General features: G+C 38.4%; 1 protein-coding gene across 1 annotated transcript in view; it reads left to right on the top strand.

Moving 5' to 3' along the window:
* Positions 1-22,459, top strand: part of TMEM50B (transmembrane protein 50B) — a 35,130-nt gene that overhangs the window by 7,210 nt on the left and 5,461 nt on the right. The window contains exons 2-5 of the mRNA XM_082625530.1: positions 13,864-14,003; positions 15,457-15,569; positions 17,412-17,479; positions 21,450-21,542. Of these exons, the coding sequence (XP_082481656.1) occupies positions 13,905-14,003; positions 15,457-15,569; positions 17,412-17,479; positions 21,450-21,542 (373 nt within the window). The 5' untranslated portion in view covers positions 13,864-13,904. The remainder of the gene's footprint in view (positions 1-13,863; positions 14,004-15,456; positions 15,570-17,411; positions 17,480-21,449; positions 21,543-22,459) is intronic.

Genomic DNA, 22,459 nt, shown 5'->3' with positions numbered 1-22,459 from the left:
GCTGCAGGTAGGTGAGGGCCCAGGCCAGTGCTAACTCCAAAGCCTATACTATTAGCTGCCTGCATGGTGGCTAGTGCTGGAGGAGGATAATTGGTACTTCAAGGCATCCACTTCCTTTGTGCCCCTTAGAAATGTTCTTATTCTAGGCCTTTGCCATCGCAGTACTGCTTGCCAGGTGGGTTCCCTTTCACCTGTGTGGTTCAAAGCTGTGACCCTGGAGCCAGTGTCTCTGAACTGGGGAGTACGGCATTTTCTGAGCAATCCGAGGATGCAAAGATGCCTAAGCATGGCTTCTGCTGGGAAACCTAGGTAAAGATGGCCTCAGAGAGCGAGTGAAGTTTTGCCATGGCTGGATCAGCTCTGGGATTGTGTAGCAGTCATCTTTTTTAGGTGGCAACTCATGATAGTATGGCTTTCTATGTTTTCAACTTTTTATTATAAAAATTTTTTAAACATACAGAAAATTGAACAGTACATTCAACATTTTAACATTTTGCCATATTTGCTTTATTTTTTTCTTTGCTTAACCATTTGATCATATGTTGCTGGCATTGACACCTCACCCCTAAATATGTAAGAATGCATCTCCTAACAAGGTCATTCTCTTTACGTAACCACAATACTACCATTATCACATCTGGGAAAATAATTCTGTAATATTCTCTGTCTGACCTGTATTCAGATTTCCTCAGTTGGCCCAGACTGCCTTAAAAAAAATGTTTTTTGGAAACCAGGATCAATAAAGGTTTACACATTTCACTTGGTTTGTTAATTGTATGTTTTGACGTAGGTGAAATTACTGATGGAATCTTTTGAACTTTCTAGTTCATATCGCTCTTGGAGACTGCTTCATTACTAGAAGGATCATGGTTCTCAGAATCTTAGCAATGGAAGGGATCCTTGATGTAATCTGGTTCAGTTACTTCCAAACTTGGCTGATGTGTGTCCTGAAGGTTGAATTGGGAGTTTGTAGACAAAGAGATGAAAGGGGCATTCCAAGGAGATAGATAGACATATAGAAATAGATATAGAAATATATAAATAAATATATTAAAAATCTTTAGCAGTTTTCCTAACAGTAGGTATTCAATAAGTACTGGCTACCTTCTCCCTTTTATTTCTTTGTGGCTGGAGTAAAGAGGGCATCAAGATAGTAGGAGATAAGAAAGCTATAATAGGGGAGACTGTAAGTACCCTGTATCTTTTGGACTTTATCTCAGGCTGTTGGAAGTTTTTCATGATCTGGTCTGAGTTTTAGAAAATTCTGGCAGAATCTGGACTTGAGGAAGCAGGGAGAATGGTTTTAAGAAATAATATGTTTTAGGGACTTGCCTGGTGGTCCAGTGGTTAAGACTCTGCGCTTCCACTGCAGGGGGCATGGGTTCGATCCCTGGTCGGGGAAGTTCCGCATGCCATGCAGTGCGGCCAAAAAAAAGAAATAATATATTTTAATATATTGTCCTGGCAAGATTTATTTCCCTCATTGAAATGATGCTTCTTTTTACCAGCGTCTACAGATTATCAGTTTAAATAAACCTAGGTATAGAGAAGTAGACTTTTTGTGTGTGTGTGTGACAGGATAATGAGACAGGTATTGCATTTCAATTTTTTTTTTCTTTTTTTTTTTTTTTTTTGCTGTATGTGGGCCTCTCACTGCTGTGGCCTCTCCCGCCGTGGAGCACAGGCTCCGGATGCACAGGCCCAGTGGCCACGGCCCACGGGCCCAGCCACTCCGCGGCACACGGGATCCTCCCGGACCGGGGCACGAACCCGTGTCCCCTGCATTGGCAGGCGGACTCCCAACCACTGAGCCACCAGGGAAGCCCGCATTCCAAAATTTGAAAGACAAAATAGTTAGAGTCAATCATTCAACAAGTATTTGAGTGCCTACTATATGCCAGGCCACTGTGCTAGGCTCTGGGAGAACTACAGTGAGCAAGAATGGACATGGAATGTCCGTCGTGGATTTTACTCTCTTCAGGGGAAGGTATGTATTAATCAAATAACAAGATTAATAATGAAGTACTAAGGGGATTAGATCTGGCCGTGGAGTCAGGAGGTCATGGAAGTCGTATCTTTTAAAATTTTATTTATTTATGTTTTTGGTGGCCGTGCCATGAGGCATGAGGGATGTGGGATCTTAGTTCCCCTTCCAGGGGTCGAACCTGTGCCCCCTGAAGTAGAAGCACGGAGTCTTAGCCACTAGACTGCCAGGGAGGTCCCCATATCGTCCTTCAGTTGGATTATTTCAACAACCTGCACCACAACTACTGAGCCTACGCTCTAGAGCCCGTGAGCCGCAACTGCTGAGCCCTTGTGCCACAACTACTGAAGCCCACACACCTAGAGCCCACGCTCACAATAAGAGAAGCCACCGCAATGTGAAACCTGCGCACCGCAAGGAAGAGTAGCCCCCGCTCGCCATAACTAGAGAAAGCCCGTGCGCAGCAACGAAGACCCAATGCAGCCCAAATAAATAAGTAAATAAATAGATAGATAGATAGATAGATATTAATTAATTAATTAAAGGAAAAAAACCCCCTGTGCTCCCTGTCTTTTACTTTGGTTTTTAGATTTAAATCTTTTATGAAAATTGGTAGTACTTACTAAATTTTATTCTTGTTATAGATGATTTACAAGTCAGAAGGCAAATAAGCATCCTGAGATTAAGTATGTAAAATGTCTTTCCAAAAATGCTTAGCTCTCTGAATAATGATACTGTTGGATTTTTTTTTTTTTTTTTTTGCGGTACGCGGGCCTCTCACTGTTGTGGCCTTTCCCGTTGTGGAGCACAGGCTCCGGACGCACAGGCTCAGCGGCCATGGCTCACGGGCCCAGCTGCTCTGCGGCATGTGGGATCTTCCCAGACCGGGGCACGAACCCGCGTCCCCTGCATCAGCAGGCAGACTCTCAACCACTGCGCCACCAGGGAAGCCCCATACTGTTGGATTTTAAGGCCTATAAAATATTCACACTGTGACTACCTAGACACCAGGCTTATAGCAACCTAAGAAGAAAAACTGTATTCTCCAGACTGCTTTGTCAAGATGTGAATCAACAGTAATCACCACTGTCATTGTAGACCTCATTGGACTGCTTTCTTCTGTTTCCAGGTGATCACAGTATTCCTCTAAACTGGGGCTCTTTCTCTTCCATCTCGTTCTTCTTGCTTTCTTCACCACAGGCAGTAGAATAGTAACTTTCTCCTCACGAAATGGACATGAGGGAAATGCTGTGAAACTGTCTGGCAGCAGGACAGGGTATTGGTCATGAGCACAGGTTTGGAATCAGATGTGAACTTCGGTGGAATCCTGGCTTTCCTTCTTGCTAGCTGTGTGACCTTGGGCCGGTTACTCTGTAAACCTTTTCAGTACTACGAGATAACACTAGTAACTGCCTTAGAGTATTTGTGAGGATTCCATGGAATAGTCTGTGAACAGTGTTCCTGAGGATGGAGTAGCGTTGCCTGTACCCTGTAAGCGCCCTGTAACTAAGAGCCAGTAGTAATCGTACTATAGTGGTAGTAGTCGTAGGGAAGGTGCCGATTTTATTTTTGTTTTGTTTAATGTGAGTCAGCTGTTGTGCTCTGGCTATGTAGACCTAATATCTTGCACGATATTTACATTTAATTTCCTGATTTTGGGGGTAACTTATTTATTTATTTATGGGCTGCAGCATGTGGTGTGCAGGATCTTAGTTCCCCGATCAGGGATCGAACCCGTGCTCCCTGCAGTGGAAGCTTGCGAGTCCTAACCACTGGCCTGCCAGCGAATTCCCCCAGATTTTTTTTTTTGCGGTACGCGGGCCTCTCACTGTTGTGGCCTCTCCCGTTGCGGAGCACAGGCTCCGGATGCGCAGGCTCAGCGGCCATGGCTCACGGGCCCAGCCGCTCCGCGGCATGTGGGATCTTCCTGGACCGGGGCACGAACCCGCGTCCCCTGCATCGGCAGGCGGACTCTCAACCACTGCGCCACCAGGGAAGCCCGCCCCCCCCCCCCAGATTTTTTAATGATACAAATTGTAATTTAATTTTAAAAGGTGTTAACTGATTTCTCTGCCAGTTTGTAAATCTCCTGATGATGAGGGCCAAGTTTTATTCATCTTTATTTTCCCCACAGTGCCTTGCTTGTAGGACATGTTCTGTAAATATTTCATTCATGATCTAGAAGAGTTTTGTGCTGATTAAATACCATTGTATATGTAAGTCTGCTGTAATGCCTGGCAGACAGTAATGCAAGGAAGGAAGACAGTGAGTCAGAGATGAACACTGAATCAGTCCTCAGCCCTCTTCCATATTTTCTCCTTGAGATACCCTAGCTGCCCCTGTGACTTCAGTTACCACTTAATTACTGTCAGCCTGTAATCTGTATTTCTGCTTTAAACCACTCTTTCAGTGGATTCTGTACGTCTGTCTTACATACATTTCCACCTGGATGTCCTTCAGTCATATCAGACACATGATGCTCAAACTCTCCTCTCCCTTTCTCCCTTCCCTGTTTTGGTTAATGGTGTCTTTCCAGCCGTTGGGTACCCAAGCAGTCATTCTTAGCTCTTCCTTGCTTGTTGATAATACCACATCAATATTTCTCAAATAAAAACCTTTTCTTTAGCCTGTATGAGTATGGCCTCAGTTTCCATCCTTATTCTCTTCCTGTCTAGAGGGTGTCTTTAACATTTTCCTTCAGTCCCTCCTCCATACTGCTGCTACCAGAATTGTCTTTCTAAATCGCAGAGCTGATTTCGTCACTTCCTGCTTACAAGCCTCTGGTAGTTTCCTAGTGCTTAGAGCAGGGGCCTGCAGACTATGAGCTGTGGGTCAAGTCTGGTGGTCTGCTGCCTGTTTTGTAAATTTAGGTTTTATTGGAAAACAGCCATGCTCATTTGGTCACATATTGTTTATGGCTGCTTTTATGCTATAACAGCAGAGTTGAGTGGTCGTGACAGAGATTGTTTGGCCTGCAAAACTAAAAATGTACACTATCTGGTTCTTTCCAGAAGTTTGCTAATCCCTTGGCTTAGAGAATAGAGGTCAGATTTGTGTAGGCTGAAAAATCCTTGATGATCTTGTCCCAAACATGTTAATCACATCACTTTGAAATACCTTAAACTCTACCCTGTTCTCTTGTGGCCTTACATAATTTTGCATATTTTATTCCTCCTTTTTCATCTGTCAAACTCCTCTTCTTGCTTCAAAACCCAACCAAGTTTATTCTTCCTTTATCAAACTTTCCTCAACTCTTCCCGGGAAGTAGTGTCCTATAACACTCTTTTCATATTTCTGTTATAGCCCTTTTGTGTATGTATAGTGGAGCACATTTTATAATGCAGTTATTTATTCTCCTGACAATGTCCCTAACTAGACTGTTCTCTACATTGTCTTAATCATTTTTGTATACACAGCGCCTAACATTTGTAGCATTTAACAACTAGTGAAGAGCTGCATGAACAAACAGATGGTAACATGAAAGTTTGGTCAAAGGAAAAAATTTTGAATTAGGTATATTATTTGGACTTTGATGCCTATGGAAATCACTCAGACCATGTTTATATGTTAAAGTGTGTAGTTGTTTTCTCCTCTTGCTTTTTGCAGGTATCCAATTTGGTTTCCTAAACTGAGTATTTGAAATTTTCACAGTTGAATCACTTAAAATGCTCTCTAAAAAGGACTCATTTCCTTTTAAAAAGAGTTGCCTCTCTAGTAATAGGAATAATTGCTATCTAATGTATTATAAGACTTGTGGGTCCATTAGTTCAGTTCAGTCATCTTGTTTTTTTAAACATTGGTACCTGGGTCAGTTTTGCGGGAGACCATACCAGTAATTTCCTTGACCTCAAAAAAGTTTAAGTTTATTTAAAATAGTTACAGACATAGTACATTATATAAGAGGTTTCTCAACAGGCAAGAATCAACAATTCATTGTGCTAATTACAATAACTTTTAAAATCACTTCGCATTAAAAAAATGTAATCATGCTCAGTGCAGCAAACTTTGAAAATAGAAAGCAAAACAAACACACCATCCTGTGACCCATATATAAAATAATATTATGAAAGTACTGGTGTTCGTATTTTTATGCATGTGTGTGTGTGTGTGTGTGTGTGTGTGTGTGTGTATACTATTCTTTTTTCTAAAAAGGAAATAATGCTATAGATACATTTTAAAAATTTATTTATTTTATTTATTTACTTTTGTCTGTGTTGGGTCTTCATTGCTGCGCGCGGGCTTCCTCTGGTTGTGGAGAGCAGGGGCTACTCTTCGTTGTGGTGCACAGGCTTCTCATTGCGGTGGCTTCTCTTGTTGCGGAGCACGGGCTCTAGGCGCGTGGGCTTCAGTAGTTGTGGCACGCAGGCTCAGCAGTTGGGGCTTGCAGGCTCTAGAGCGCAGGCTCAGTAGTTGTGGCGCACGGGCTTAGTTGCTCTGCAGCATGTGGGATCTTCCCGGACCAGGGCTCGAACTCGTGTCCCCTGCATTGGCAGGCAGATTCTTAACCACTACGCCACCAGGGAAGCCCTAGATACAGTTTTAATAACCTGTTTTTTTACTTGGTATTAGTCATTACCATTTACTCATGCCATTAAATGTTTTTCAAAAATAGATTTTCAAAAAAAATTTTTTTGTGGCTGTGCCCCGTGGCATGTGGGATCTTAGTTCCTCGACCAGGGATTGAACCCTCACCCCCTGCATTGGAAGCATGGAGTCTTAACCACTGGACCACCAGGGAAGTCCCTCAAAAATAGATTTTTAAATGTCTGCATTAAGTAAACTATTTTACTTAAACATTTATTCTATTTTTGAACATTTAGATTTCCTCTAAGTAGTCTTTGCCTTCATTAAGTCTCCAAAGGCCTATTATCTTAAGTTAAATATTGTATACTTATCTCCACTTTAAGCCAGGGGATCAGTGTTAGTATTGTCGATTGCTGTTATTAAATCAAGACTCTCATGATAAAATGTGCTTATTTTTTGGTAAATATCAATAAGAAAACCCATATGAAAGTCAGTCTTCTCAGTTCAGAGTGTTAGTTCTTAACATACTAGCCCTCTCCTAAATGTTTACCACAGTGGCCATCTTGGTGCCTTTGCTCCTTTTATCCTAACGTTCTTCACTTGGTTTCCCGTTGCACTTGGTGAAACCCCAAATCCATCATGAAGTCCACATTAATCTGAAAGGTGATCTGGTACTTACCTGTCTCTCTCCATATTTATTCCAAGCCACTTCCTCCCCTAACTTACTATATTCTTATGCTCTTTGGTACCAGCTACTTCTTCCTTGCTAGTATCAAAGGGACTTAGTGGCTTTTGTGTGTAATTTTCCCTCTCTCTGCTCTGCCTTTTTTGCTTCTCCTTAATCTAATTAACTTTACTCAGCTTTTAAATTTCAGTGTGTTTTAAAATTTTAGCACATGTTGCCTCTTGAGCGAGGCATTCCCTGACCATTCTAAAATAGGTCTCCCTTATTTTGTATCAGGATCATGTGCATTTCCTTCATAGTAACTGTTTGTATTATTTTGATGTTTCTCTGCCCCACCCAAACCCCTGACCCTGCAATTTAAGCTCCAGGAGGGAGAAGACCATGACATTTCAGAAATTAGTGTGTGGAAATAGCCCTCTGTATCCTTGGGTTACACATCCACGGATTCAACCAACCAGGGATCAAAAATACTCAGGAAAAAAAAATTCCAGAATGTTCCAAAAAGCAAAACTTGAATTTGCTGAGTGCTGGCAGCTATTTACAGGGCATTTACATTGTATTTATAACTATTTACATAGTATTTACATTGTATTAAGTATTATAAGTAATCTGGAGATGATATTAAAGTACATAAAGGAGTTTATATGCAAATAGTATGCCATTTTATATAAGGGACTTAAGCATCCACAGATTCTGGTATTCGAGGGGGGTCCTGGAACCAATCCCCTGTACATACTGAGGGACGACTGTATGTTTTCTTCTTATAGAACTATTTATAAATAGGTTGATATATGCAAAATGAATTTTATAATAGGAAACATGACTTTTGTTTTTATAATGTCACTTTTTAAAAAAAATAAATTTATTTATTTATCTTTGGCTGCGTTGGGTCTTTGTTGCTGCTCACGGGCTTTCTCTAGTCGTGGCGAGCGGGGGGGCTACTCTTCGTTGCAGTGCGTGGACTTCTCACTGCGGTGGCTTCTCTTTGTTTCGGTGCATGGGCTCTAGGCGTGCAGGCTTCAGTAGTTGTGGCTCGTGGGCTCTAGAATGTAGGCTTAGTAGTTGTGGCGCACGGGCTTAGTTGCTCCGTGGCATGTGGGATCTTCGCAGACCAGGGCTCGAACCCATGTCCCCTGCATTGGCAGGCGGATTCTTAAGCACTGTGCCACCAGGGAAGTCCCATGACTTTTGTTTTAACCTTCAGACATTGTCTTAAATTCATGGCGACCTTCCCTAAACTTGTTTTTAACCAGTTAATATTTAATCTTTGATAACAGTTCATCTCTGTGACTGGAGACTATCTTGATAAAATGTGCCCATAATGCATACATAGTAAGGCTTTAGTGCAGCTGAAGCATATCTAAATGATAAAATTTTAAAATCTTTTTTGTGGGTAAAATTTACATACTGTAAAATACACAGATCTTAAGTGTACACTTCAGTAACTTTTGATAAATAAATGTACCTACATAATCACTATCCCAACCAAGATATAGAACATTATTATCACCCCAAAAAAGTTCCCTTGTAGTCAATCCTCAGCCCCTACTGGCAACCACTGTTCTGATCTCTGGGACTATGGATTAGTTTTGCCTCTTCCTAAGCTTCATTTTAAATGGCATCATACAGTATATACTCCTTTGTGTTTGCCTTCATTCACATAAATCAGGTTTTGAGATTTTTTTTCTGTGTGGTTATATATATCGTTCATCCTTTTTTGTTGCTGAATAGTATTCCATTGTATGAATCCATCATAATTTGTTTATCCATTCTTCTGTTGATGAATATTTAGGTTGTTTCAGTTTGGGACTAATATGAATAAACCTGCTATAAACTTTCTCGTAAAAGTCTTTTTGTTTGTGGACATATGTTTTTACTTCCCTTGGTAAATACTTAGGGATGGAATTGCTGGGTTATAGGGAGCATTACTTTTAACTTTGTAAGAAACCGCAACCAGAAATGTATGAGATTTCCAGTTGTTCTGCTTCCAATAGTGAGTCTTTTTAATCTTAGCCATTCTAGTGGATGTGATGATATTTCTTTAATTTGCATTTCCCTGATGACTAATGATATTGAATACCTATTTAGATGCTTTTTTTTTTTTTTTTTTTTTTTTTTTTTTTTTTGCTGTACGCGGGCCTCTCACTGCTGTGGCCTCTCCCGTTGCGGAGCACAGGCTCCGGACGCACAGGCTCAGCGGCCATGGCCCACGGGCCCAGCCGCTCCGTGGCATATGGGATCCTCCCAGACCAGGGCACGAACCCGTATCCCCTGCATCGGCAGGCGGACTCTCAACCACTGCGCCACCAGGGAGGCCCTAGATGCTTTTTGTTTTTTTTGCCATACACGGGCCTCTCACTGTTGTGGCCTCTCCCGTGGGGAGCACAGGCTCTGGACGTGCAGGCTCAGCGGCCATGGCTTACGGGCCCAGCCACTCCGCAGCATGTGGGATCTTCCCAGACTGGGGCACGAACCCATGTCCCCTGCATCGGCAGGCAGACTCTCAACCACTGCGCCACCAGGGAAGCCCTAGATGCTTTTTGGTCATTGTCTTTTTAAGACCTTTGCCATTTCAAGTCTGTTCAACTCTCGTGCACACTTTTTATTGCCTATATTTTGGGTTTTTTTATTATTAATCTTTAACAGTTCTTTCTATATTGTAGGTACAAATCCTTTGTCAGATACTTGTTTTGCAAATATTGTCTCCCAGTCTGTGTGTCCAGTGTTTGGAACTTCTGTAGTATATTTATTGTACTTCTTTTCAGATTAACAATTGGACCCATTACTTTAAATTTAGAGGTATTTCGCCTAAATCCATATTTAAGGATATTATTTGAAAATATAACTGACATGCTATTTAGAAAGGTTATCTTTGTGGATATCCTATACAATGTTATAATTTTTGCCTTAAATAGTTGTCTTAAATAAAGAGAAGGAATAAAAAATAGTCTTTTATATTTACCCACATATTGATTATTTCTGGTATTCTTCATTCCTTCCTATAGATCTGAGATTTAATCTGGTGTCATTTCCCTTTAACCTGAAGAATTTCCTTCAGCATTGTTTAGTGCAGATTTGGTGATGAATTATCTTAGTTTTTGTTTACCTGAAAATATTTTTATTTTATCCTCATTTAAAAAAAGCTTTTTTGAGATACAATAAAGATATGATAACAGTCACCTGTTTTAAGTGTACAGTTCAGTGATTTTTAGTATATTTATGTGCAGTAAGACTACAGTCTAATTTTATAACCTTGTGCCTATGAGCACTCACTCCCTATTACACTCCGCTCCCCCCTGCCCATCACTAGGCAACAGCTAATTTACTTTCTGTGTATAGATTTGCCTCATCAGGACATTTTATATAAATGGAATATACAATATACGTGGTTGTCTTTCACTTAGAGTAATGTTTATGAGGTTCATCTGTGTTGTATCATGTATCAGTATTTCCTTTTTATTGCTGAATTTGTATTCCATTGTATGGTATCCCACATTTTATTTATACATTCAATAATTGACGTATGTTGGGTTGCTGCACTGCTTAGTTATTATGAGTAATGCTGCTATGAACATTTGTGTACAAGTTTTTGTGTAGACATGTTATCATTTCTCTTGGGTAGATAGATAGGGGTAGGACTGCCATCACCCTCACTTTTGAAGAATATTTTTGCTGGATATAGCATTTGAGATTGATTTTGGGCCATGCTGAGTGGCTTGTGGGAGTTTAGTTCCTTGACGAGGGATTGAACCCGGGCCCTCGGCAGTGAGAGCATGGAGTCCTAACCACTGGACCGCCAGGGAATTCTCATGATTGCTTTTCTTAAAAGCATGTCAAAAAATGTCCTTCCATTTTCTTCTGGCCTCCATTGTTTTTGATGAGAAGTCAGCCATCATACATATTGTTCTACTACCCCTGTATGTAATGTGTTGATTATTTTTTTCCCCCTAAAGTTGCTTTGTTTCTTTTTATCTCTGGTTTTCAGCAGTTTTATTATGATGTTTTCCTTGTGTTTATCCTCTTGGAGTTTGCTGAGTCTCCTGGATTTGCAAATTATTATTTTTTACCAAATTTGGGGAATTATCAGCCATTATTTCTTTAAATATTTTTTCTTCCTGCTTCTTTTATTTTTCTGGGACCCAATTAAACATATGTTAGACCAGTTATTAGTGTTCCTGAGTTTCCTGAAACTATTCATTTCCCCCTAATTAAAAAGAAAAAAAACCTGTTCCCCCTAATTAAAAAGAAAAAAAACCTGAAAGATAGGATAATTTCCTTTGACCTTTCTTCAAGCTTACTGTACTTTTCTTCTACTGTCTCTAATCTCCTACTGAGCCCATCTAGTTAATTTTAAATTTCAAATATTATAATTTTCAGCCCTAAAATTTACATTTAAAAGTTTCTCTACTGAGATTCTCCATTAACTCAGTTATTTTGACCATGTTCCTTTGTCTTTGAATGTGTTTATACTGGCTGCTTTAAAGTCATTGTCTGCTAATTTTCAATATCTGAGTTATGGGGGGGTCTGTTTCTATTGACTGATTTTTTTTCCTCCTTGAAGATAAATCACATTTTTTCTGCTTCTCTAAAAGTCTAGTGATTTTTTTTTTTAACTATACTGTTGACCCTTGAACAAAACAGGGGTTAGGGGTGCTGACCTTCTGTGCAGTCAGAAATTCATGTATAACTATACATTGGTCCTGCCTGTCTGCAGTTCTGCATCTGTGGGTTCAACCAGCCACGGATTGTGTAGTATTCTAGTATGTATTTAGTGAAAAAAAATCCACATATAAGTGCATCTGCATAGTTCAAACCTGTGTTGTTCAGGGGTCAACTGTATATTGGACATTGTGGATGATACATTATAGACCCTCTGGATCAGTTATCTTCATCTGAAGAGTGTTACTTTTTGTTCTAACAGGCAATTAAAATACTGACTGATCACCCTGAAATTGTGGAGATTTGGTTTTATACTTTGTTGGAGTGTGTGGAAATCCCAAGGCGTTTACTAATCTCTGACCTGGTGGAGCTCAAATTCCAAAATGCCTTGCAGGGGACAGCAGCCGAAATATGTTTAGTTCTTTTAGCCTTCCAGATATTTTTTTCTGCTCAGGTCCTTGGAATCTCCTTCATGCATGTGCTGTTCAGGGATTAGTCAGGTATTTAAGAGAGTTTATATTAGTGTTTGGGGCTCCCCCTTGTGACTTACCCCTTTCCAAGGTTTCCCCTTCAATTTCCAGCTGCTCTTGTCATCCTGAACTTCATCCTCTGATGCCTCAAGCCAGAAAGACTGACTTTTTGCTCAAGTTTTAGCTATTCTGCACCACAGGGACTCACTTGGCTGGGAGTGGAAGGTTAGGGAATTCTTCAGGGGGAAAAGCTGTATTAAAGTGGATCTTGCTCATTGTGTTTTCTTTCAAGGGGTAAATGCCCTCCAGTTTCTGCCTGCTTTTCAGCACTCTTCAGTGCTTTCAAATAGTTTTTTTCCGCTTTTCTTTCTGGAACTTAAGGTGTTCCTGAATCATCACATCTGAACATACTCTCTTTGTTTTGAAAATTCACACAGCATGATGTACCCTTGTATAGTTTTTTATGCATGTGATTTTTCTCCTTCCAGTTATCTATTGCTGCATACAGATAACTCTAGAACTTAGTAGTTTAAAACAGCCATTTTATTATGCTTACGGTTCCTGTGGGTCAGGAATTTGGAAAGGGCATAGCCAGGATGACATGTGTCCACTCCCTATACCTGGGGCCTCGTCAGGGAAGGCTTAAAGTGTGGGGGTAATGCTAATAACCGGAGCAGCAGTCATGTCTGACAGTTGAGGGCTAGCTGTTGGCTGGGCCGCCACCTGGAACCGTGGGCCTTGGTCTCCTTATAGCACTGTGGCCTTGGATTTTTTACAAACCAACTCAGGGCTCTAGTGTTAGTGTTCCAGAGAACCATCTGCAAGCTGCATTGTCTTTTATGATCTAGTCTGAGAAGTTGTATGGCAGAGTTACATAGCATCACTTTCTCTACTTTATCGGTGAACCAGCCTTTATTGTTGACCTAAATTCAAAGGTAGGGACATAGATCCACCTCTCAATGGGAGAAGTGTCAAAGACTTTGCAGACACTTTTTATTTTTTTAATACGTCTTTATTGGAGTATAATTGCTTTACAATGCCGTGTTAGTTTCTGTTGTACAACAAAGTGAATCAGCCATATGCATACATATATTCCTATATCCCCTCCCTCTTAAGCCTCCCTCCCCCCCCATCCCACCCCTCTAGCTCGTCGCAGAGCACCGAGCTATCTTCCTGTGCTGTGCGGCTGCTTCCCACTAGCCATCTATTTTACGTTTCGTGGTGTATATATGTCGATGCTACTCTCACTTCATCCCAGCTTCCCCCCACCCCGCCCCATGTCCTCAAGTCCATTCTCTATGGCAGACATGTTTTAAAACCACCATGCTCATTTAACAAATAGTAAGCTCCTTCTGTGTCCTAGGACAGTCTTATGTACATCTCAATAGATATTCATTGTAGTATTGAATTTTTCTTCTTAACTATAGTAGATTTAGACCTAAAGTTAAATTTGTGTTTAAAGCTTTAAGAAAGGAGTAAGATATTTCACTTCTTAAAAATATTTCCTTAGATCGATTATTTTTTTCTCTTTTTATTTGTAGAATATAGTATTTAATGAAAAGTCCATGCTTAAGTGGTGAAAATGGCAGGCTTCCTAGATAATTTCCGTTGGCCAGAATGTGAATGTATCGACTGGAGTGAGAGAAGAAATGCAGTGGCTTCTGTAGTAGCAGGTATATTGGTAAGTGAAAAAACCTGGTTGGTGACATTTATACCTCACTTTTTGCCCTGAAAATTAATCTTTATTCCTTTGAACTGTGAATACCCATGATAATACAGTTTTTGAAGGCAGTAGTTTTTTAAGTAAATTATGTAATATGTATCATTCCTTTAGGATCCTCAAAGGCTCAGAATTTGATGTAACTAATAATATTGTTGTGACTCATTGAAATTCAGGATGTGCAGACAGTAATAACAACCTTAGGCTGCATTAGAACTGAAGCCCTGCAGCCCTTTAGGGAAGGGTTGCCATCTTCATACCCCAGCTGCAGCACAGGCAGGAAGCGAGAGGAAGAAATTTGTGGAGGAAACTACTGCTTAATTTTCTTTCCAATATTTTTTTTAAAAACTTTTTATTATTGAAAATATCAATAGTATACACAAAAATAGAACGGTATAGAGTCCTCTCTCACCCCCTGTACTTATCATTGAGCTTCAAAAAAAAGTCAGATCATGACCAATCTTGCTTTAGCATTCCATCAAGCACTCCCTGCCCCCACTGCACTTTTTGAAGCAAATTTCAGTATATGTTCCACTTAATTTAAATTAATCTTTTCCAGTATATAGTTCTATACCTGAAGTTCAATAGAAAAGATAAATAAAGGAATAAAGTGGAGCAGGAACTAAAGATATTGGGGTGGCCAAAAAGTTCGTTCAGGTTTTTCCATAACATCTTATAATTGTGAAGCAATATGCATGCAGAATTCTTTTAGGTGTTTCCAAGTTTTTCTTGCTCTCTGTGGTCACCTCGCCTGCACTTAATTTGTCTATGAAATTCCTTAGTAACTTGTCTACTTTAGTTCTATTCAGCTTAGTTTACATAGAAACGTTACATTTTGCAAACTCATGTTTAGTCAGTTTTGCAGTATTTAATCAAATTACATAATTAATTAAAATTATAGCAAGCGTAGATATTTTTTGGAGACATGGCAGCTCATTTGTGGAAGCAAAAGTGCTTGGGCATATTAAAAAAGAATGTTCCACATTCTTTTTAATATGAACGAGAGTGAAACACATCAGGTAATCAGGGAGCTGGTTAGTTGGAGGTTAGTTAAGAGAGCTTTGGTTGTATATAATTTTATAGTGGATAAAAGAAGCAGATAATTCATTCCTAGGTAATAAATGTTTCATCTTGCATTAAGAGCAGAACTTGAATCTTACACGGATTTGATTAGTTAGATTCACCTCATATGCTATAAAGAATAAGTAAACAAGGGATTCTTGTTTTTTATATTTCTTTTTTTTGTTTATTTGGGGTTTTTTTGTTTGTTTTTTATATTTCAACATCTAAAACTCAAAGTAGACATTTTATGTTTCAATTATATGGTCCATAGAAAACATGGAATGTTAAGAAACAGGTATCATGCTAAGCCAAAGTATTAGTGTTATTTTAATGACATGGGTTCTTTCTGAAGTTTTTTACAGGTTGGTGGATAATGATTGATGCAGCTGTGGTGTATCCTAAGCCAGAACAGCTGAACCATGCCTTTCACACATGTGGTGTATTTTCCACATTGGCTTTCTTCATGTAAGTATGAAGGTAATTCTCAATTCAAGATTATTTTTCTAAAAACATTTTTTCCTCAAAGTTTAATGCTATCTGGAATAACTTTTTAATTCATTGATTGATTCTTTAACGTGATAAATATATGTGTGTATATCTATATTGCCATTTTATTAAGATTTTTAAAATCAAGAGTGAGTGTTGAATTTGGGGGGAGAGATTAATTGGGAGATTGAGACTGACATATACACACTACTATATATAATATAGATAACTAATAAGAACCTGCTGTATAGCATAGGGAGCTCTACTCAATACTCTGTAATGGCCTATATGGGAAAAGAATCTAAAAAAAAAAGAGTGGGTATATGTATATGTATAACAGATTCATTTTGCTGTACACCTGAAACTAACACAACATTGTAAATCAACTATACTCCAATAAAAATTTTTTTTAAAAAGTGTTGAATTTAGTCAGTTAATTTTATTATACTTTATAAAGATTATCATGTGATTTTTGTTCTTATATTTGTTAAACTGACAAATTACTATGTTTTATAGATCTTAAGATTTTTTTGTATTTTAATATCTTTGAATATCAGTGTGCTTCTTGTAGTCATTGGTATTGTATAATTCATAATATTTTTTCCTTCTTGGCAGTATAAAAAAATAATGGTGCATCTTAAAAATCATTGTCATCTTAGGTTTAATGAAGTATGTTACGTTGCTAGATTTTTTAGTAGGAAGTCATCCTTGAATACTCTTAATACATTCAACTTTTTTTAAAATCCTTTTTAAAATTTATTTTTTTATTGGAATATAGTTGCTTTACAATATTGTGTTAGTTTATATTGTACAGCAAAGTGAATCAGCTATACGTATACATATATTCTCTCTTTTTCAGATTTCCTTCTCATTTAGGTCACCACAGAGCACTGAGTATCTAATACATTCAACTTTTACCATGGAGTATTATTTTTTTTAAGTGTGTCACTTAACTGTATTTGCCAGTATTGGAGGGAGGGCAGGACTGGCCTTAAATGAGATTGATATATGGCTTTCCTTTTTTATTAAATCATTTTTAGGTTTAGCCATTATCTCACTTCATAAAAGAGTTTGGAAGCTTTTCATGGATGTCTTTTAATAATTTAAAAAAATATGTTAAACATTAAGATTACGTAATTTTCTTTTACTGTCAGGAGCTTTAAAAAGGTAAATTGTAGAAGATGGAACTACTTACATTCATTCAGGATGCTAAGAAAAGACAATTCCTGCTACAAATATACCCACTCTAACAAGAATGGAAAGAGAAGCTGAATAAAGTGGGCCTATTTATTATACCAAATGTTCTCTGAATTTGAGAAATGGATGAGAGAAAATCACTTGACTTTTAACACAAAGAGAAACTTTTGAACTCTTGGTTATAATGAGAACCTTAAAATGGGGTAACTCATGGTGGGTCATTCATGTATAAATATAAAATAAAATAGACAAAGAACTCAGAAAATTGGCCTCTTTCATAATCTTTGGAGACAAGTGATAGTAATCCCTTAAAATTAAGTATGTTTTTGTTTGATGTTATTATAAATGGAAATATTTTCTTAATTTTGTTTTTAACATATTTATTACCAATATATAGAAAACATTGATATTTAAAAAATAAAATTAAGTGTGTTTTCTGGGTGTATTTTAGGAAAATAAGACTAGCATAGTATTTCTATCCACTAGGATATTTAAGTTAAAAGATAATGTTCAGTTATTCAGATACTGGCTTTAGTTAGGAAATGCTTCCCTTCTAAATGATATATAAACATCTGAATATTTTAGCAGCATGAAAGCTTATTAGGTGATTTTGTATTGTTCTAGGATAAATGCCGTGTCCAATGCTCAGGTGAGAGGTGACAGCTATGAAAGCGGCTGTTTAGGAAGAACAGGTAAAGGCACTTTGAGTTGTTAATGTATGCTGGTAAAAGAGGGATTTATCAGCAGAAAGAACAAAGCCTCTAGTGAATCTTTATTTAGGGATGATTAATGATTATGTAGGATTTTTAAAAATTTACTTTTAAAAAAAGTTTCTGTGTTATTTAAAACTTTAAGAAAGTTGAAGTTACTGCCAGAGGTTACTGGTTTTTGTCATGTTATATTGCCCATAGTATATAGATAAAATGTTACCATGCAAAATCAGTGGATCTTGACTGTTCCTGTGTTAACGATGGATTTATTCTGATCCCAAATGTTGACTAATAATATTACTTACAAGATGGCTGACCGTGATTACTGAACAGCAAAGTATGGACACATTAAGAGATCAAACCTAGGACTACAGTGTTTTTCACATTCAGTTCTGATCACCTGAGTAACCACCCATAGGCTACAACAGAAGTATTTCGAAGAAACATGCTGTTTGTCTACATATACATTTTTTTTTGAGTTTGAATTTTTTTTGATTTGTCATCCAACAGTATTTTTCTTTTGTTCGGATTATAACACATTCTATTAGAATCCAAGGGTTTGTTTTCAGTGGAATTTCCATGCTGTATATAAAAAGCTCAGGACTAGATATTCTATTTCCAGCCTTTAAGGACTAGGAGGGGTGACTTGTGGTTATAGCAGGAATTTGGAGTAGGTGGGGGAGGAAGTTTGAAGGATGATTAAGAATAATAGCAAGTACTTGTAGAATACTTAGTGTGTACCAAAGACTGTTCTGAATGCTCGACACATATTAACTCATTTAATTGTCACAATAGTCCTATAAGGTAACCACTCTTGTCCTCAGTTTAAGATTAAGGAACTAAGGCATAGAGAGCTTAAGTAACTTGTCCAAAGTCATAAAGCAAATAAGTGGTGGGACCAGGATTTGAACACTGACAATCTGGTTCCAGAGCCCATGCTCTTGGCCACCATGCTCTGTTTGTATCCAGTCGAGAATCATTTAGTCTCTGTCTACAGTATCATATATATATATATATTTGTCAGTGTATTTGAGGATAACTTATATAAAATATAAAATAAAATTCAATTTAAAGCATACAGGTCGATGAGTTTTGACAAATGTATACAGTTGTGTAACTGCCACTACAATCATGATATAGAATATTTCCATTACTCCAGAAAGTTCCCTCATATCTCTTTGCAGTTAATCCCCTTTCCCCCACCTCCTGGCCACCACTGATATGCTTTCTATCACTGTAGTTTTGCCTTTTCTAGAATCTCATATAAATGGAATCATAAAGTATCATAAGACATTAAACCAAATCAAGGAGCTGACGAGCTTAGCTTTAAAAAAAAATTCTTTTTTTTGTAAGAACACTAAACATGAGGTCTCCTCTCAACACAGTTTTAAATGCACAATACCATATTGCTAACTATAGGCACAGTGTCGTACAGCAGCTCTCTAGAGCTTATTCACCTTGTGTAGCTGAAACTTTATACCTGTTGAACAGCAACTCCCACTTCCCCCTCTCCTAGCCCCTGGCAACCACTATTGTACTCACTGTTTCTATGAATTTGACTCTCTTAGATACCTCTCATAAGGGGAATGGGCCTTAAAAAAGAAGGAAATCCTGCCATATGTGACAACAGAGGTGAACCTGGAGGACATTATGCTAAGTGAAATAAGCCAGTTACAGGGGGACAAATTAGCTTTCTTTTGTACCTGATGCTTTAAATGCTGATGCACATTTTATAATTTCACTTCCATTGTGATCCTTGAAGAATTGGAAAGGATGGGGATAGTGACAAATGACAGATGAACCTAAGTTAAAAGTGCATTGTGTGTGTCTGTGTGTGCATGCTCACACACACATGCATGCCTTGTGCCCCAGCTTCAGCAGGTAATGTCAGGAGTGAGTGAGAATAAAGAATAAAAAGCATGTATTAGCAAGTGATGTTGTGCATAGAGCATACATTAACTTATTTGATCATTTTTCTTTCAAAAATGTTCCACAGGCATTGCTGTGGATTATGTTACTCTTATCTATTTTCTGTAGAAAATTTCATTGTAACTTACCCAAAACTTTTTAGCTTAAAGGTAGAACTTGTATGTGCCTTGGGTATGTCTGGTTCCAGAGCCCATACTTTTTACTCTCAGTAGTGACTGTAACATTTTATTCCATGATTATTTCTTACCCAGTTAAAATTCACAGTCAGTTTACGTCAGTTTACATTTATACATGGTACCTTTAGTGCAAGTTCTGTCTAGTGCTTCAAAAATTCAAGGCAAACTATCTTGTAGGCATGCTCAGCTCTTGCCACACTAAGCTTTCATACTACTTAAATGGTTTATGTGTAATTTATTCCCATTTAATTCCCAGAGGAATTTGCAGGAAAGTGTTATTAACGTAATAAATATACTACAAATGGAACTGTTAAATAAGAAGGAATAGGAACTAGGTAGAAAGAAGATCATGTATTGATACTTAGACTCTAGGACAAAATGGATACTCTTAATTATTAACCTTGACTCTGAGCTTCCTGGTAGTCAAAGCAAAAAAGGGAAAACGTTACCATTTTTTATTTTTTGCTAAACAAAAGCGTACTTATTTTTCAAGGGAAGTTTTTTTCTTGTTCAGTTTTGTTAAAAAATTTTTGTGTGGTCATATATAAAGGACATGAAGGAAAATAATTACAAGGATTTTTGATCCTTTCATTCATTTTAGGTAAAAGCTGTGAGTGAATTTGGAGGATGTTTTCCTCCAAGGAAGTAAACATTGCTGTATATTTCTGGAAACCTGCTTAGTATTATAATAAAGTTTAGATAACCTAGGGACCCATTTCTCTCAAATATCAGCTGTTCTACCCATGCTGAGCTTTGAGCTTCCTGCATATCTGGTGTCTAAAATATATGAATTTCTTTTCAGTAAGTAACAATATCTGAAACTGAGGCAAATTTAGCTTTCTATTATGGAAATTGGCTTGGATTTTATTTTCACTTCAGGGGAGATATATTCCCCTTCCATAGGGTGAGAGGCTGTCAATACACCTGTGATCAGGATCTGGCACAAATGCTAACTTGGCTTCCTAAAAATGTATTGAATCTACTCAGGTGTCCAGATGATCACTTTATTGAGATTCTGTTGTATAACTTCTAAAATTCTATACAGTAGGGGGTTGAAGAGATGCTTTTGTCCTTGAACTTTTCAAGGGTATGTGGTACAGTTTGGCTGAATAAGAGAGATTGAATATATGGTTGCTGTTAGTACCATGTTGAGTAGTACCATGATATTAACGTTGATGAAAAGAGGTCATAGGGTCCTTATTCATTTGCAGTCTCTCATTCCTGTGTGGTAATGGCTATCTGAAATACATCTGCTACTTCTAATAGAGCAATTACTTTGATAATATATACAACATGGTAATTTTTCAGTTAGGGTTTTTTGTTTTTTTTTTTTTTTTGGTATGCGGGCCTCTCACTGTTGTGGCCTCTCCCGTTGCGGAGCACAGGCTCCGGACACGCAGGCTCAGCTGGCATGGCTCACGGGCCCAGCTGCTCCACAGCATGTGGGATCCTCCCGGACTGGGGCACGAACCCACATCCCCTGCATCGGCAGGCGGACTCTCAACCACTGCGCCACCAGGGAAGCCCTCGGTTAGGGTTTAATTAATCAGTTTATTCAAAATTACTTCTGAAGCTTGACTACTTTAGTTTACTCAGCTGTTAGTTTCTCTAGCCAGTAGAATGGTAACTTACCCTTTTTCCCTTTCCAAGTATTGCTTAACACCTTTTAGTTTTAGTTTCTTTTTTTCAATCTTCATTCAGTTAATTGTTTTAGCAGGTGTATATAAATACGTGACTGTCTTTGATAGGCATAGCATATATTACAGGAACAGTGTTCTAGTGTTATGTATTCCGAAGGCATAAAGCTGTAGAAATGAGCAAAATCATAAAGCCTATTTTTCACACAGGTGCTCGAGTTTGGCTCTTCATTGGTTTCATGTTGATGTTTGGGTCACTTATTGCTTCTATGTGGATTCTTTTTGGTGCATATGTTACCCAAAGTAAGTATTTATTCCTCTTTTATTTCATAGGAAAGATTCAGATATGTCCTTTATATTTGGCTTAGTCTGTTAACTCCCCATGGAGTAAAATTTAGTTTAATAATTCAGTTAGCTTGAAGATAAGACTCTGTTTGAAGATATAAATTATTTAATAAAACTTCTCAGTGGGGTCATTTAGTGCAGTGGGATAGCCTCTTTAGGAAATCCAAGCCACTGACAAGACCAGGTAACTCTCAGCTGTCTCTAGAGGTTCTGATTTCCTTCCTTAACCCAGATGGCCAGGCTCTATACCAGAGGCCTTTTACTGAGTGAGGGTTGTAGTGGTAAAAGTTAGAAATCTGTACAGGGCTACAGCCCCTTATACACAATTCTAAAATCCACAAAAGTGCTGAAGGTCAGGTTTTTCATAACCAGTTTGGCAGCAAAACCTGACCTAATGATCCAGGGCTCGTTATAGTCTTTATTTCATTTAATAAGTATTCAAATGTTTTATTTTTAGAGGAATGTGGTTGTATTTGATTGTGGGATGCTAGTCCAAACATAGTTGGGGGTGCTATGTAATATTATGCCCTGTGTTACCGTTTTTCTTTTTTTAAAAATTTATTTATTTATTTATTTATTTTTGGCTGTGTTGGGTCTTTGTTGCTACGCATGGGCTTCCTCTAGTTGCAGGGTGCGGGGCGCAGGCTTCTCATTGCTGTGGCTTCTCTTGTTGGAGAGCGTGGGCTCTAGGTGCGTGGGCTTCTGTATTTGTGGCACGCGGGCTCAGTAGCTGTGGCTCACAGGCTCTAGAGCTCAGGCTCAGTAGTTGTGGCGCACGGGCTTAGTTGCTCCGTGGCATGTGGGATCTTCCCGGACCAGGGCTCAAACCTGTGTCCCCTGCATTGGCAGGTAGATTCTTAACCACTGAGCCACCA

The sequence above is a fragment of the Mesoplodon mirus genome, assembly GCF_964341445.2.
Source record: "Mesoplodon mirus genome assembly, chromosome: 6".
NCBI lineage: Eukaryota > Metazoa > Chordata > Mammalia > Artiodactyla > Ziphiidae > Mesoplodon > Mesoplodon mirus.
The sequence above is the reverse complement of the archived record's forward strand: the minus strand, read 5'-3'. Positions and strand labels throughout refer to the sequence as shown.